We start from the raw sequence: 18416 nt of genomic DNA on the forward strand, positions 1-18416 counted from the left end.
ACTCAAACACAAAACATAGGTAATCTTATTTTACATTGCAAGACGAACTTAATTCAGTGTATATTTTTATTATAATTATGTGTGTTTAGATGTTGTGTTAAAAGAAGCTTCAAGAAAAATATGTCTAAGTGAAACATTTTTTACAAAAAGTATAATTTAATAATCCTAAATCAAAATCTAAGAAAGGCTCAGTATTGCCTTAATGTCGAGATATACTAACTTTTTAACTACATTCAGTTCCGTAACTCGGCTTGAAAAACATCCAAGCTCAAATTTAAAATAACATTTAAAATCTAATATCCATACAAACCATGCAGAATGGAATATAAAGTAAGAATACAAACCAATAATGTAAAGTTGTGAGATAGGAAATTGTATGCGAGAGAATTTAAATATGGAGAACAGATGCACCGTTTTCTTTCATTCCCACTGCTGTTCTTCTGTCTTGTTTTATCTCCTCAATTTACATTTTTCTGCTATGTTTTATTGCCTTTTATTGTCATGAGTGTTCTTCTTTTTCATTAAGTTTTTCTCATATTCTCTTTTCTCTGTTTATCTCCTTATCTAAACCTCACTTTCACCGTTCAGTTTGCCAGGAAATCTCACATTTAATGAGGTTTTTTCATTTAGTTGATTGTTCTGTATATTTACCACAAACTGCGAATAACTGATTTAGTTAACTACTTTTTCACAAGTAACAATGGAGCCTGACCTTTACAGATTCAGAAAGAAATTAGTTTTTTAAAAGGCACACATTAATCCTCACACACTCACAACAACAGACACAACAGTTTATGATATTCTGCTGCCTGACTTCAACCATTGGCTGATAAAAGATAGCCAAAGTGTGGGAAACACTTGCGGGATTTAGCTTTATTACACAGCTGTCAGTCTGTATCATGCTCATTTCTCCGGGACCACCTCCTTCCACAGCTGCACAGTCACTTGATGCTTCTCGAATGCCTGCACTCTCTGAGAGACTCCTACATGCATAGATATACAGGGTCATGCAGGGAGGCTACTTTGCTGTTTCTAAGGACTTTTCACACCTATTCTGTCAATTTTTGCATATTTCATGTTGCAAAATACAGTTTCCAGCTTCCTTACAGGGCGAGTCATTTTCTCACTGTCAAATCTGAGTCCTGTCAGTGCAGCCTTGTTGACAGCAGAGTTGTCGACTAAGCAAAACCAAATAGCATTTATTTGGTAATAATACATTCAGACTGCTCAATAAAAGGGTAAAAAAAAGAGCTTAGATTTCTGCATTAATTTATCATAAAGTAATGTTACTTGTAGATAAGGGTAAAGAAACAAATTATACACTTGAACTATTCTTCTGTTTCTTTCAGCCCTTCTTCTGCTGTATGATGTCACAAACAAAACGTCATTTGATAACATCCAGGTAGGTTGCCTTCTGTTATGGTTAAGTTGCTATTTTATCTAATTTTTCAGATCTTGTGTAAATGTTCATACTTTGTATAAAAAAGCTGCTATTGGTGGCTGGATAGTGCAGTGGTAAGATCACCACTCTCCATGTGGGAGACGGGTTTGACGCTGTGGCTGTGGCCTTTCTCAAGTAGGGGTGCTTAGGCAAGACCTTCTTACACTTTGCGTTTAACCACACTTGTAAGTTACTTTGGATTAAAGCGTCTGCCAAATGACTAAATGTAAATGTAATGTATTGCTTTATGAAGATGTGCATTAAACATCATGCCTGATATGACTTAACTTAAATTAAGTGTAGTCAGCCATTATTGATGAATGAATTACTGGATACATCTTTTGCAGTACCACATTGCTGTGAGTTATGTTGTGAGATTCACGATTAAAGCACATTATCATCAAAATCAGTCCAGAGATAAACACCAGAACAAATAGGGAAAAAATAGATTTTGGGTTAGTCAGCTTTTAGTGCAAACTTTATGTGGACATCTATGGGAGATTCAGCTGTCTATCATCTGGCAGACCTCCAGTCTCTGTGTTCATCTCTCTCTTCATCTCTCCACTCAGCTCTAACTTTGACACAAAGAGGAAAAATATGTTAAATGACTTTGCATAGCGTTGACCCTTCTTGATTCTTCTTCATATTTTGGCAGTCAGAGCAGTACTATAATGAATTGTCAGTATTTATTTTGTCAGCAATCAAATTACTGTATTTTTTGAGTTGCTGTGGGCAAATTTCATTTCTGCATCTGACATAATCCCGACTTTATGTGAGTAAAGTAGGCAGCCACACCTCATGGCCCAGCGACCAACACAAGTTCTGAAGCTAGTGTCTTGATCATTATTATTATTATTGTTGTTGTTGTTGTTTGCATATTGTTTGTGGGGTCATGCAAATGCAGGACAGAAAGGCTCCAGTTGCACTAGAGTTCGAACAGTGCTGATCACTGAGCCATTACAATGCTTGTTCAGCTCGTTGGCACAGGCAGTAAAACCTGCTCTATGCACTCTGACAACAGGAAACAGAAAACAGATTAGATGATGAATGATGGAACTGATAAAGAAAATCATCTGACCAGAGAATTGTATTACCTACATGACTGGGTGGATTCATAAACAGCTCAATAAACTGAGAGTTAAAGTGACAGATACTTGTACGTAGTAACTATAGGTTTATTTTAAACTATAGTCAGTCTATGCTTGTCTATGCTTGATATTACATTTATGACTTCAGTAATCAAAAGAAAATGAAACATCTGTGTAAAACCAGCAGTTATCTGATTATATTAATACTGTATTACTTTGCTGCATTGGTCACTATAAATGTTCTGTCGTTGTTGTTGTTGTTGTTGTTCTGTCTCATTCGCATAAGTGAGTTGCCTTGTGGCAAGCTTTTCACTTAGATTTCCCAGTTGAATGCCTTTTAACTATCCTTCTGTTCTTCATTTGATTGAATTTTATTTACAGAAATTCTAAAGTAAGCTGTGTAAGAATAGAAACAAGCAAAAATAGGAAATATCTTGATTCAGAAGAACAAATAAAAAGCCTGGCAAATTAGCAACACAAGGAGGAAGGATTTGAAAAGTTACATAAGTCCAAATGCAAGTACACTCTTCCAGTGGTATTTTATGCCATAATAATCTGTTAAATAAACAAAAATCACTATTTTGCTTGATGCTTAAATCTTTCCATCTTGTGAATATAAAAGAAATCTTACATTGTGCAGGTGTAAAAGTCAAATAGTTTGCAGTTAGGACCGTAACATTAGACCTTTTCAGAAACATCTCCTCTATTACCGTCTTTCTTGGTGCCACTGCTGTCAGAGGAACTGAAGTTTTGCCAGCAGCTGTCACAATGTCACCATACCTGCTGTTTCCCTCTGTGTAATAAGTGTAGCCTGCAGCAGAGGGGGTGGCAATTTTCAACTACTTTAATTGACATCGGCCATCAGAAAAAAAAATGGTTGTTTTAGAGCAGCATAGTAGCTGTTAAGGAGAAGAGAAGTTGTTTGTCACTTGTGTCTGCCAAAGAAAAATGACATGCTCATCTGCCCTGAGAGATCAATAAAGCAGAATAGGTGTTTCTGTAGCACCAGATGTGAACAGCAGCTCAAGGAGAGAGGGAGGAAAGAGCTGTGTGAGTGCAGACGTTGAGGGGAGAGGATGAGCAACTAACTTTGATGCATCAAAAAACAAAGTCTTCTGCCTTCTCAGTAGTGAGGTAGTATACTACTCCTATTTACAAAAGACCTTTACCCTTTGTCTTATCTCTCTGTAGTTGAATACATGGTGCTTTAGGCTCTGTTCTGAATCAAACTCTTTGAAGGAGACTGGTGCAGAATACCTGCACTCAATCTACAAACTGTCCTGCACGCTGTTGTGTGTTTTGCAGTATTCAGTGTAGGAGTTTCCACTGTTATATCCACTGTGGATAATCATGCAATGATCATGTGTGGCAGATATTCGTTGGGACCTAGTTTACTTAGCCAGGAAAGCGAGGAAGTGGAATTAGAAAGGGGGAAAGTGGCAGTGAGTTTTCTGAAATAACAGTGAAAGTAGGGTTTAGGTAAGGACTGTATGAGTTGAGAAGAGGTGTACCATAAAGATGCCCATGTCTAGAACAGTTATAGGGGGCATAACACTGTGTATGTCTGGCAATGGGAATGTCAGACAGTAAAAACATTAGTATGATAGTGTTAAAAGATGGTCATTAAATTGAATATACCATTACTGGCAATCTATGTAAAATATAGTATAGTAATAATTTAAAACAAATTATAAAACAGATGCATGTCAGGTTAGTTGATTATAACAGAAAGCAAAACATGCTGACAGCAATTTATCTGCAGTTACCTTAAATTAGAATAAACCCACCCAAGTTTGAGTCAATCTAATGATTAATTTGCTTCTGACTGAATAATTGATTCATTGACAAATAATGATATATCAGTGTATGAATAGTCAGCATTAATCCAGTGTTAAATAAGCTGCGGTGGTACAGTTTCAACCCTGTTGAAGTTCATTATTTGAAATAGTGTTTAGCTTCCTTATAAATTAGGAGAATTCATTAACCTTTGGAGACATACAGTAGATTGGCAAGTCTTTCCCAGACCTGCAGAGCCTTGCCTCCTTTCTTTTTTTAATCTCCACATCCCCTAACCACTCTATCATTTAGTCAGTATCTGTTACAGGGGGAGAGATATGCTGGCGGCAAGCCTCAGATGCCTGCTGGCACACCGCTGCCTAACGAATACTAACTCATGTTAATGAACGCTAATGGTGATGAATGCCACGTTGAAGGAGAGGGAGAAATGAGGGAGTGGGAATCAACGTGCCCTCAGACCCAGTCTTCTCTGTGGTGTGTCATTGTCTCCCCGGCAAGGAGACATTTAGGCAAGCAAAATATTAACATCATAGGAGCTGTTCATCATCCACTTAACACTGAAGGTGAGCGAGTCTCAGGCAAAACATGTTGGCTTGCAAAATCTGAAATATCAGCTGCTTTCATTTGGATAATATCATTGATATAAGTGTGATGATTGTACAATAAAATCTGCATCTCGGTGTGAATCTATTCTTAATCTGCAGCCTGGTTCAGAAACTGTTACTAAGGTGTTACATGCAGTCCGTCATGGTCAGCATCATGAATAAATCTTTGGTTTATATAACACAGTGGCAAGTATTTGTTAGAATTTACCAGAGGTATACAAGCTGTTTAGTATTGTAATGAATGTCTTCTTGTCAAAAAGAGTGCTTCAGGGAGACTATAAGAGTCCATTTAGGCCTCTGCTGCAAATCATTTGTCTGGGTTACTCTGTTAAAAAGAAACCTGGCTCCAGAAGCACTATCATTCAGAGCTTGGGTCATTTGCTGTGGATGGAAGTCAGAAATATTGTCAAATTAGGATGATGCAGTGCTCTCTGTCGGTTAATCTGCAGGTCTTCAAACATGCCATTCAGAAAGTGCAGCAGTCTGTTCTTGTAGTTACAGAGTTTTCCTTTAGTCACCTTTAGGATCTGGGTTTAAACTGCAATCTTGGCAAGAGACTGTCCTCACCAGAAAAAAACATATGTTGTTAAAATACAAAAGGTCTGCTGTGACTCAGGAGGGAGATATTTGACTATATAAAATGGTGCTTTCCTGCACTATTGTGACCAGGAAATTTGCAATTTTTTTAAAGCACAAACGGGGTTCACAAACTTTAAAATACCACCACATCACTCATTTGGTGTGGAGCAGGAAGTGTACAGTCGTTTTATCTTTATTCTTGAAAACATCTGCTTGCTGAAAGAGGAAACTGTGCTGAGGGGAGTAATGCAACAAGACAATACAGTGGCCTAGAACTAGAAAGAGGTGATCATTTTGTGTGGATTCACAACCGATCCCCTTTAAATTAAAGTCATTTCATTCTTTATGTAAAATATACTGTAAGTACAGTGCAGGGCAATTTACCAACAAGTGCTATAAAAGTGAAGCCCTACCACAGTTTTGGGTGTTGCTATCACTTTGCTCTGTAGTTTTTGTTTTTGTTTTCTGCTGCTCACTAATAAAACCTTGTATTTAGCCTAGACTCGTATATTACCAATTTCATTGCAAAGTTACAATTGAACAGGACCAGGTCACACACACGCACTTGTGCTGTAGTACAGTTTGTATCACTTGTTGATCTGCCGATTTGTCCCTGAGCAAGACACTAGCTCAAGGCAATCTGCAATCTTTTGATTGCATACAAAAAGAAAAATTCCCTGCTACGTTCTCATTACATGAGAATTGATCAGTGCACCTGCAGTGGTCCAAGTTAAGCAGCCCAGAAGACCCAAACACTGTTTTATATTGACTGTGCAGATCAATAGCTCTAACCTGCATTAGAATACATTTGCCGTATATTTAATAAAATGTTTCTACTTGAACAGTCTGGCCTTAATGTTGAATAATTGCTAAATGATGCATTGCTTTTTAGCCACGCTTGCTCTTATGTGCGTGTGTGTGTGTGTGTCTAATGCCGATGCCCAAATGCTTGATCACATTTTCGTGTCTGTATTATAGAAACCCAATAAAAGAAATGAGAGAGATGAAACCGTCAACTGTGTACATTCATTCATCTCTCTCAGTCTGTCCCAGGGGCATGGACTGGCTTCAAATGAAATGGCCGCCTGCCTATCAGAGCTGTTAGTTAAATGTCATGGCACCACCACACCAGATGGTGATGAGAGGAACTGTCAGTAAATAATTCAGTGATATGAATTCAAATACCATTCATTTATAATCAGTGGACACTGCCATTTTAGAAGTAACTTGGTTTTAAGGCAAGGTGCTGTAGGTATGTACATTTCATGGATTATTCTGTGCCTTCAGTTTTATACAAGTTCACAAGGACATGACATGCAGTAATCCACATCCATTACCTTGTCACTCACACATTGCCTGTAATTTGGTTTCCTGCACGGAACATTATTAGTATGCCAGCACGATTACTTCAGTAGATTACCACCTGTCCTAGACTGTAGTCATATATGATGCAGCCAGTGGAGCGTAGATCTGCATAGGAAAAGTGTCAGAGGAGAAATGTTCCAGTGGTGTTCAGGCAGATGCTTTCTGTGGACATTTCCATTTACTTTTATGTCAGCTGCAAAGTGACAAAACAGATGAAATGCTTATGTGCACACAAGAACACACTCAAACAGGAGCAAGATGAATGAGCATGTCCTAGTAGGTGCTGGCTTTTTGTTGCCAGGGGGGATAAAATAAATGAAATGCCTTAGTGGATGGATTCACTGTATGTTAGAGGTGTTGGACTGTCTCTAAGGAAATTACTTTAGAATAGCTGGAAAAAGACTTGCTGCCTTCTTTGTGTGTTTTCAAGTTTCATTTTTTACAACTCAAACGAGATCCTTCTTTATTGTGGAAAGCTTGGGAAAACGATAGCTGTTGCCTTTTCATCATTTCACTGTTCATATACAAAAACACATCATCTCTGCCTGCTCACTAGATGAGGGCATTTTATGTTTCTCTGAGTTTGTTGCAACTCAACTGAAAGAGGCTCTTCACCTGTGAGGGGGCTGGTTTGGACACTCTTAAAATGAAAAAGTTAAGTGAAAACTGTCTCTCTTTTTCTCTTTTTCTATATCAGAAAGTACAAAGAAGTGTTTAGAAATATCAAAGATTTTATTTGTAATTAGTACCTAATAACTGTATGGAGGTGCACCCAGTCAAACCCTCTCCCATTTTCAGAAAAGGTGGGATTTTTCTCAAATGCTATGCTGACGACACAGCTCTTCCTATCATTTTCTCCGGATGCCTCCACTGCCTCCTGGATGAGGAAAAAATGCAACAAGAGCTGAAATCTATTATTTAAGTCACTTTTTTATCTGACTAAAGTACAAAGAATGGATTTTCAGTGTTCTCCATGACCAGGTTCATCGTATTTGGTAAGTATAACCAAATATTGAGTTTGATGCCTGCAACACATTAAAATAAAGTTGAGCCAGAGGCTAGTTTACCTCTATGTAATACCAACTTTGCCTTAATTTTACTTTTTAATTGTCTGAAAACTGCGCATTCTAATAGTTGCGGTTTTGCAGTTGGAATATTTGCCCATTCTTGGTGCTTTGGGACTTTTCTAGGAAGACACTATCATTTTGAAAATAGTATTACATGCATGTTTTTTAAAGGGCTTTCGCCTCATGGTTCAACAACCATTACCTGTGTGGTACGCAAGCTCTACAATGTCCATCTTGCCTCTACGCCACCATCTTGAGATCTGCCATACATTTTCAATAGGGAACAGGACTGCATGAGTCAAGTACTCTGTGTGAAGCCATGCTGTATCAGCCCCTAGCATACTTGCCTTATAAGATCAAGGCCTGTTCGTGCTCTTCAAGTTTTGGCAGCTACTTATGACCGGGATTTAAACATCACAAAAACTAAGATAACGATAGTGGACTTAAGGAAATCAAAGCACATTCTGCCCTCTGCATACATGGGGAGGATGTAGATAGGGTAGAGAGCTTTGAGGTCTTTGGTATGCACATTTTAGCTGATCTCACCTGGAACCCACATTTTTCCCATCAAAAGTGGGAAAGTGCCCAACAGAGGCTCTACATTCCCAAGAAACACTCGTGACCATCGTCACCTGCTGACCAACAGCAGTAGAGAGCCTCCTGACCAATAGCATGGTTCACCAGCTGCACACAGGGCATGTTATTCTTTTCTCACTGTTTTTAAAACACTGACTGGCTGAATAGAGATTTCAGCCAGCCCGGTTTTGTTCTATAAAAATATCCATGGTCTTTCTCGGAAGATGTTGCCATGTTGGTGACATGTCTCTCTGAATTGGTACAGCGTCGATGGTACCTTCGTATATATATATCACAGTAGCATGACAGTTTCTCATGCAGCACTGCCAGAGACTGAATCTGTGGCGGATGCTTTATTTTGCTTCTGCCCACCTTTTTTGAGTGTGTTGCTGACATCAACTCAAATTTGCTTGCATTTTTAAAATACAATTAAGGTGGTCAGTGAACTCTGAAAATGTTTTATTTGTAGTTTTATCATATAATTAAAGATGAGTTAGTAAAAGTATTAAATCAAAAATATTTCAATGAATTAAAAGTGGAGTATGAAATAAACACATGTAAAAGTTCGAAATCCATATATTTGGCCAGTATGAAGAAAAATGTGGCTTTGTGATAGCTTGAGGTACCTTTAGTTCTGTTTAGTCCATAAAAAGAAATGTGCCACATAAAAAGGTGTTCCGGCATGGAGGAGTGTTGAGCTGTGTCTCACAGCCATAAAAAAAGAAGTCTGTTGCTGGCCTGTAACTATATCTGAAAAATAAATGAAGTAAATATTTCTATACAGTCAAAAAAAAAACACTTAAGGTAAGACATATTAACTTCTACATGAACGCTCAAACTGGGCGCTAACCATAAGCGTAGCTGTGTGTAACATTGCCGTCCAACTTCATTAAAGTATACATGTAACATGAGAACAGTTGGTTCACGGAGCATGATGCGTCATTTTAACACATTTGGCCACAACAGACTCCAGACCTTAGCACCATTGAGAATCTTTGGGATGGAGAATACTTTGCACAGCGGTCAGACTCTCCCATCATCAATACAAGATCTTGGCCAAAAATTTGGATTAACTCTAGACAGGAATAAATGTGGCATCGCAGAAGCATATTGAAATGACGGCATGGTGAATACATGCCCTAATTAAAGATAAAGGTGAACCAATGAAATATGAGTGTGTTTTTTGGACGTGCAGTGTAGTTTGTTCAATAGTTTTTTTCATAAAAGCTTATTGGAAGGAAGTAAATGGACAAATTAAATAAATATATTCATGATTTACTACTAAATTTGACATCAACCTACCTACACTACAGAAATACCCTCTGATCATAGAATATACAGTTTATTAAAACAGAAGGCTGCTTGTTAACATGTGATTGAATGCGTGGTATTATCTGCTGAAAGTTGTCTTGATAGAACCGGAACAATTAATTAAGTTACTGTAAACCTGTGAATATTTGGTGCATTTTGTGTTTGCACAAAAGAACATGCTGTATAAGAATCGATTCGGTGTCTAATGTCATGACAAGCCTGCAGCATGTCATGACAAAGAAACAAAAGATACAGCCCTCGATCTAAGTAGACCTCTCCCACACAAGGTGACTCTGTATCAGCACCTCAGAGTCTGTACACTCTATGGCTTTAGGGGTTTTCTGAGCTTTTCCACACTTGTTTGCTTTTGGATTCTTTTATCACAGTCTATTATATTAACTTGCATTTTGAAATATATCTACAGGCAGTGAATGTACTTCATATGATTGGAGAGGCAATATTTATAGCTCCTTTGCACCAAAATAGAAAAAGTAAAAGAGAGGAATTGTGTTTACAAGTAATGACAAGACATCATAAAATCATTGTGACTGACAGGGAGGCACACAGGCGTCACATTCCCATTTGACACATGCATGCACACATACATATACACACTCTGCAAACTGGCACACATGTCAGCAAGGAGATCATGATAATGAGGACGGTGTGTTTGCACGATCTCAAAACCTGACACACACTTAACAGGAACTTCCGCAATGATCTACATTACTGCAAAAAGGTGAGATAGGTCATTTTATTATAATATAATAAAAATGCAGGAAGGTAGCACACTGCAGGTTACAGGTTTTTATTTCCTCTCTTTTCCTTTCTTAGGACCTTTCTGCCCCCTCAAAATGAACCAGCTTTCTCCCTATAATTCTGAGACAGGGTAGTTACAAATCTACTGTCCTGACTTGCACTGCCAGGGTCAATTTACTCCTTAACTGAACAATTATGCCACCAATAAAACATATAATTAGTTTTTTTCCTGTCTTGTTGCAGTGTAGTTTTTGTCCTCCAGGACAGGCATACTAAAAAGTGTATCCTTACCAGTTTATATAAAAATGTATTTACTTCTGTAGCAGGTCATGAGGCCGTGCCTAAATCAGTGTAACTAAGTATCACTAAGCAAACATCTGGTAAAAGCTTTTATCAGGTTTATTTCACGTTGCTCAAAATTGTGTCGCTAATTAAAATAGACACAAGTTTAGAGTCAGTGTAGAGGATATGTCTTACTTGTTTATCCTCATATATACTGCAGCTTTTGAAAGTACATCATACATACAGACATGTTTACTTGCAGATAGTCATGTCAACCAGAGGTTTTACAATGTTTACTGATTTAACTTTTATTGGGGGTGTTGCGTGTGTGCATGTGCATATTTAAGTTGCATGCATGCAGTAAATAGAACTGCAGAAATAGGGAACATAAATGGCAGAAAACACATTTTTAAAATGCTAACGCAAACATTACAAACCTTGGTTTCAAATAAATCAGATATAACCTATGCAGCTGTTTCTGCAACCTTGTTGTGTACCTGCATGAATGTGTAAAAGCTCATCTTCCTCATGTGTCAAACAGCGACACAGTGACACTCGGCTCAGCTGTCTTGCAGAGCTTAAACTTCCCTCTCAGGGGAGAAGTCCTACTTTCTCCCTGCGCTCCTCTGGGTCGACTCTGTCTGACTCTGCCTGTTGTTGGGAGCAGACTTCTCCATGTTGTCTGTTGGCGTAATACTTTGATCAAAGCTTGGCAAGAATAGTGCTGTCACCCACAGCAAATCTGCTTAGACAAAAGTGCAATAGAGGCAAAAGTGGGGTCATGCGAAGATACTCTGAGGCTCCTTGAGGAAATGTAGTCACATTTATAATTATACTCAGCAAAGTGTGACCTGAGTTTCAAGGAAGCAAATATATTTTGTATATGAGTTCAGCAATGTATAATTTATGTTAGTGACCTGATTAAATGAAGTGTTTCTGTTAATGGAAGAGATTTTTCATGGTTTGGAGGCAGCTAAAGGTGGTTCACACTGTTAAAACATGGGTGGAACTGAGACAAATTATTGCTTCAGAAAGAAGACCCACTGGATTGTTTATTTGCATTCTATTCTCTCTGTTTATGTGGCGAATAGTTAAAATTATTATTGTTTATTGAATGATTTTTAGAAGGATCTGTTGCAAGATTTTAAATTCAGTGTGGATACTGTAGGTGTTGTTTATTTCCTTATGCTTCTATATCCACTTGTTTATGTATTGCTGCAACTGTGCGCTCTGCTGTCATACACTGAAGATGACCTCCCCTGGAAATATCCCAACACAGCCCAGTAAACAGTATGTTCTGTTTAAGTCGGCGTGCAGAGGCTTAAAGGTTACCTTCCGTTTTGAAATGTTAGCATTATATTTTCTTTGAGGGGAAATATGGCAACAAAAATGATGTTATAAATAAGCAATAAGCTATTAAATACTTTAATTGCACTTAATTACATTATCAATCGTCTGTTACCAATTCCTAAAAGACCTAAGAAACAGTTATTCGCATCACTGTTGTATAGAGAAATTTCCTTGGATAAAAACTGACCTACCCAATTCACCTTGAGCCGTGCACACCCCTGCTTTCTCTTCAGTGACAAAAAAGGCAAAACAGATACAAGGCTACATCAGAAGTACCCTCACACAGCTCTGCCAGAGACAACTTGTCCCGACAATGCTACGATGTAGTCGCCAGCAGCTGTCTGCCCGGCTTTTATCTTGCTTCCTCTGTTTTGTCTTTCACTGTCACTGTCTGTCTTTCTATTTTACTGCCTTTTGGCACCTTCTGTGTCTCTTTGTCACATCTCTCCCTCGCTCACATCTGTCTCTCTGCCATCGTTAACATCTTGTACTTGTACAATAGAGCAGGCAGTGTGATTTTTTTTCAGCAGTGCCTTTGGCATTTTATCTTTACCAAATGTAAAATTTGACAGCAAACAACAATGAATCATTACTCATTTCATTAATATTGACTGAAAGATGGACTGAGAAATGTTCTAATCCTTTAAACCTTTTAACTCACCAGAACAGGAATTAGAGGAGATATGTGTGAAATGGGAATCTAGTTGTGGAATGCAGCTGAGGTTTATCCTTTAACCCTTACAAACAAAATGAGCTTCCCAACTGCATCTGATTTGGTGCACTATAGTGAAATATGTTGTTTCTTGGCCACCGTGCCACATTGTCATTGACATTTAGCTCCCTGGGCACTTGGCAAAAGATCCTAGTATTACTCTTGAATAAAAGATGAACCCAGCCCAGGTCCTTCAGCCATTGCCCCTTCAGCCAGGATATTAGACGTTCTTGGAGCCTGGTATTTATTTCTCTGAAGGACCGTTACTGATCAGAGAAGTAGAAAGATTTATTTTGTCTATTTATGCTATAGCGTTATGCTATAATAATATAGTATCATCGTATAATAATAACAGTTACAGTTCTTTATTGTGACCACAAGAAGGCAGTGAACACATTATTTTAAAATAAATTAAGATCAACTGTCAGTGTCACCCTACCAGACAATAACAATTCCAGTAAAACTTTACACATGCAGTGAGATATCTCACTCTGCACTGCAGCAGCTTCATACCAGAGCCAATAAATGGAGACTTGTTTAGCCTAGCTTAGCACAAACTGTCGGCCGGCGTTAAAAAACATCTTTCAGCTGCTCCACAGTGTCTTGTTAGGATTCTGACTCATATAGTAACTTTGTAAGAAAGTTTGTTTGGGACACACATTTATCCTCCAGGTTGGTTTAATTTCTCATCTCACCTGAATAAGCTTGTGAGGTGAACTCTAGAAAGAGACTTTGATTAGGAGAGAGTCAAAAAAAAAGTCATCGCAACTCCTACAACACCTCCTAATGTCATTAGGTCTGGTCTACCAGGTGGTTGTGTGAGGCGTTCCTATAGTCTTCCTGGAGATAAATGAAAGGGCAGCATGAAAAATTGGAGACAAATTGTGTTTGAGAGCTCACCCTTTGCTGAGGGAAGGATTTTCCACTTACACATAAATGGCTTCTTTCACTTCTCTCGAACCATCCGTCTTCTCTGTCCAATATCGGTACATCATTGTTCTCAAACGAGTGCACTTTGTCTTTCAGATAAAGATACAGTATCAGGGGTGTATCTTCATTTATACATGTCAAGTAGGTGAGAAAGGAAACTATGTGGAGAATAAGTTTGGATCCATAAGTTACTTTTCCTCAGACTGAAGAAGCTGCTTAAAGGACTGGTGATACATTAAAATATAACTAATAAGATTAACAAACAAGCTTGCAATATCAGTTTCTGCTTTGTCATTTATGTTATTTAAACAACGTTAGAATTAAACAAATAGTTTAAACATTTATAATCACTTCATCACTTCTGAGTAAAAGGCGGAAAGTCTCCAAGAACTTAAAACAAGTCCAGTTGAAACTGAACGGCAACTTTGGGATAAGCGTGACCTGGATGACTGAGAATCTTCACAGTTATTTATTTTAAAAAATCTTGTCTAATCTTTCTCACACTAGTAGATGTGATATGACATAAAGTGGCATGCTTTTAATAAGCTTTTTGTGCTTTTACAGGTTTGACATAATCCACAGTATTGTTCAATGCTCTCTATTCATAAAGCTAAACTTGTGTTTTCAGGGGTTATGTATGAAAAAGGGTCAAAATACTCCCTCAGATATCATCTCTATTGTTCAGTTATGGGTTTACGATAGATCAAAAGTACAGCACTGATCTATCCAACATGACTCATTTTAAGCCATTCAACATGTCATCCCTCTCCTGATATAAAAAGATAATAGGAGGCGACCAATAGAGGTGACAAAAGGCATAATTTGTAACAATCATATCTGTTGGTTAGGAACCTACAAATGACCCAAAGGGAGGCACACTATACACCCTATAAACAGTTAAATGAAATTATTAAAGCTATCTGATGATGCTTCGTCACCAAAAACCACAGTACATGGAGAGAACTGTTAAAAGGCGAGTTCAGGGCGCCTATTTGATTCTGCAAAGACTGATGTATCTGCCCATGTGCTTTTTTTTATATATATATATATAGATAGATGGATGGATGGATGGATATATTACAGACATACACTAAATAATAGTATATCATAATAAATATACTAAATAACTCATCTATACTAACACTCAGGCTGCCCTCAGACACAAAAACAATGAAAGTTTGGCCAAATATAGTGTAAAATGATAAAATGCTATGTAAACTTAATAACAACTGTACTGTACAGTTCAAATTAAAAGCTGTATAGCCAATGTTAAAAACACCCAAAGACCAGAATGAAGGTATCAAAACTATCAACTCTTTATTTAAGCATCTTCTTTCCTTTTTCTGTTTTACTTTTGTTACTGTTCTCCTTTAAATACGGTAGAATAGACCAACTAACAGTGTAAGAGAGTGTTCCTGATGACAGCTGTGTAAAATTTCGCCTTGAAATTGACTTGATTCTCTCTACGTTTTCAATTTGTTTTTAATTATTAACTTCTCACTAATCAGTAAAACACTTTGAATTGCATAACCCAGTTTTAAAAGGCTACAAAGGTCGACTTATTGTTTATCATGCATATCGTACATGGATGCATTCAAATCTATACATGCAGCAGTGTCAACACATTACCTTTATCATCGGATAACTAATGTGTAGGTGAACCTGATAAAATCCTGTAACAAGAGTCATCACCAGAAGTAACTGCAGTGAGCTTTCAGAGGACAAACGGCTGTAGATGAGGACAACTAAGGAAAACAAAAATTGATCACCAGCCTGTCAGAAATCCAATGTGAAGTAAGTCACAGCGGGTACAAATAAGCTTCATACTGAGATGAGAGATATTATTTTAACAGGGAAATCTGCAGGTGTCTGAGCTGTAAAGCTCATTAACAGTGAATGGATTGTGTAGGTGCTGTCGAATCTCATATAGACAGAAGTACTGTTTGTGCTCCGTAAAGCTTCATCCTTCCCCTGTGTACATGCTGTAGTTAAAACAGGATGGAGCAGACAGTGTTGATTAAACTGAGGTTGAGTGTTTGTTGCACTAATCTCTCAGTATTTGTCTTTCTCACCTTTTATCTCTTCGTCCTTGCCTCAGTATATGAATGCACTTTTTCAATTCCTTCAGCCTTATTCATCTTCTAAATGCTACAGTCACTCTCTTTCCTTCTCCTACTTATTCATGTTATTAGATTTAATTCTCAGGTTTGTCCTTGTCGAGGTCTAGAGAAGGTTTTTCTTGACTGCAGACCTTTCCTGTCCCTTATATCAGATCCTTTTATTTAAGGTTTTTATGCTCATGTCTTCAACTTGTCCAACAGCGACTTATCACATGTCCCATTTCTTTTTCCCGTTTTGTGACCAGGCATGGCTGACTGAGATCCATGAATACGCCCAACAGGATGTGGTGCTCATGCTGCTCGGAAACAAGGCAAGGCATTATGCAAAATATTTGGAAACAACCAATACTGTGGACATGCACGCTAAAAAAAATATATGTCTCAGCCTCAAAGCATCAAACATTGCTTCATTAGCAAAACGCTGCTTAGTCTGATTCGGATCTGTTTCCTAAATTATAAATGTGCTAATATTTTACTTTATCGTGCCAAAACTAAATTCATAGCTTAAAATAGCAAATGGAATATTTAGTTGTGGTTGTGTAGCATCTGCTAACAGCAGGGAAATATTTTACTTAAGATATTTTTAAAGATGTAAATCTTTAATGAGGACAAATTGGCTTAAGAAGCTCTGAGAGACAGACTCTCTGTTGATGTTGAAACAAAATAGTAAAACAACATCCTTAACATATTAAGATCTGAGATTGTCTTCTGCGAAAACATTTTCATGTTCTTCAGTGTGAGGAATATAAAAGAAATGTATTGGAATTGGTAACAATACAGCTGAACAGTATTAAGGACAGTATGTGCACAACTACGCTCTAAAAGAAACAAACATAACTGAATGCTTAGTTACAGTCGGCTCATTTGAAATATGTCTAAAACTAGAATTTGTCTTGTTCATTTCAGGCACATACATATCTAACAGTAACTGTCAGTCTAATTTGCCAATGCCATTCTCAAAGCTCCATCTGGACAGAAAACAGACGTCTCTGCCCTGGAGCTCTGTCTAGTTTGAGTTCCCCACACACACAGTATCAGCCCGTATTAGCATCATGAGCCCCAGCCTTGACTCATTAGCTGCGATCAGACCTGAACACCCAAAGAGGCTTGTATGTAAACTGTAGACAAGCAGCAAACAGATCTCCGCTGTTGATGTGGGTTGTTGGAGCCTGTGCATGTGTGACCCTGTTCCCCTGTCTCACCAGGCCGATGCCACGCATGACAGGGTGGTGAAGAGAGAAGATGGAGAGAGACTTGCTAAGGTGAAGGATTGAGAAGTCAGGAACAGATGGGAACAATTGTCACTGTTTATATTCTGCAAAAAGAAAGTAGATGTAGAAAAGTTGTAACTCTTTAATTATAGTGAAATCGAGGCCAAAAAGTTGGAATTATCAAGAGTTTGATTTGTGTTAAGGTGGAAAATGAGGAAAATATACCACCTTAAAAACAAAGAAAGGCCAGACTCCACAGATATTGTTCCCTGTAGATAGTAGGAATTTGATTATGAATATTTACTTTAGTCATTCCTGCCTTTTAGGTCACCTGTGATAGTTTTACTTGTTTCTGCAAACCATCATTTTAGTTACAATCAGTTTCACTGTGCTCGATTCTTTAATAAACATCAGTGCAGGTGCAAATACATCCACTGAGAACTGCAGGAGCAAACATTCCTTTATAACTCTGGCTGCCTGAAGTGATTCTCTCCAGAAGTGGGAGCAATAAAGTGCCAATAAGTAACTTAAGGTTCAGCCTGGGAGGGAATAAGGCACGTCAGGCACATCAGTCACTGTGAGCTCAAACAGATCCCCCTGCAAAGGAGAGGCTGGGAAAAATAGTTCTCAATACAGAGCTTTATTATCCAACGTAAACAAGTTCAGAGCACAACTGTTGATCTGACCTGTTCTTAATCACTTCAAACCCATTCTTGATTGTATTATTGATGCAGACATATAAACCTTCACTTTCATGTGTTTGCTTTGATACTCAGGAATTTGGCGTCCCATTCATGGAGACCAGCGCCAGGTCAGGTCTCAATGTGGAGCTGGCTTTCACTGCTGTGGCTAAGTAAGTATCCTTTTCTCGGCAAGTGTAATGGATTTGTCTAATTAAGAAATTTTAGTCTACTAAATTCTTGCCTACAACTACAAATATATATGACAGCACTTTACTGTCACTAAGAAATGTTCATTTTTAACCTTAGAAATACAAACACTTCTTAACTCAATTAATTTGAAGGACTTTCACCGAAGTTCCAACCTTAAAAGACGAGGCCAAAAGGTTTTGAAAGATACTAAATGGACGTTCACCTGAAAATATCCTTCAGACAAGTTTTAGGAATAAAATATATACCCGTCTGTCATTTCAGGCCTTCTAAATGATCAATTATCAAAATGTATTGAGTAAAGTATAATTTTTACTTTTTCAAAGTTTGTAG

General features: G+C 37.9%; 1 protein-coding gene across 1 annotated transcript in view; it reads left to right on the forward strand.

Annotated features, from left to right (window-relative positions):
- The window catches only part of LOC113155828 (ras-related protein Rab-26-like), a 43427-nt gene that overhangs the window by 22539 nt on the left and 2472 nt on the right, over nt 1-18416 (forward strand). Inside the window, exons 5-8 of the mRNA XM_026350536.1 lie at nt 1350-1402; nt 16228-16293; nt 17188-17244; nt 17970-18046. Coding sequence (XP_026206321.1) covers nt 1350-1402; nt 16228-16293; nt 17188-17244; nt 17970-18046 — 253 coding nt within the window. The remainder of the gene's footprint in view (nt 1-1349; nt 1403-16227; nt 16294-17187; nt 17245-17969; nt 18047-18416) is intronic.

Source organism: Anabas testudineus, chromosome 8 (genome assembly GCF_900324465.2).
Source record: "Anabas testudineus chromosome 8, fAnaTes1.2, whole genome shotgun sequence".
Taxonomy (NCBI): domain Eukaryota; kingdom Metazoa; phylum Chordata; class Actinopteri; order Anabantiformes; family Anabantidae; genus Anabas; species Anabas testudineus.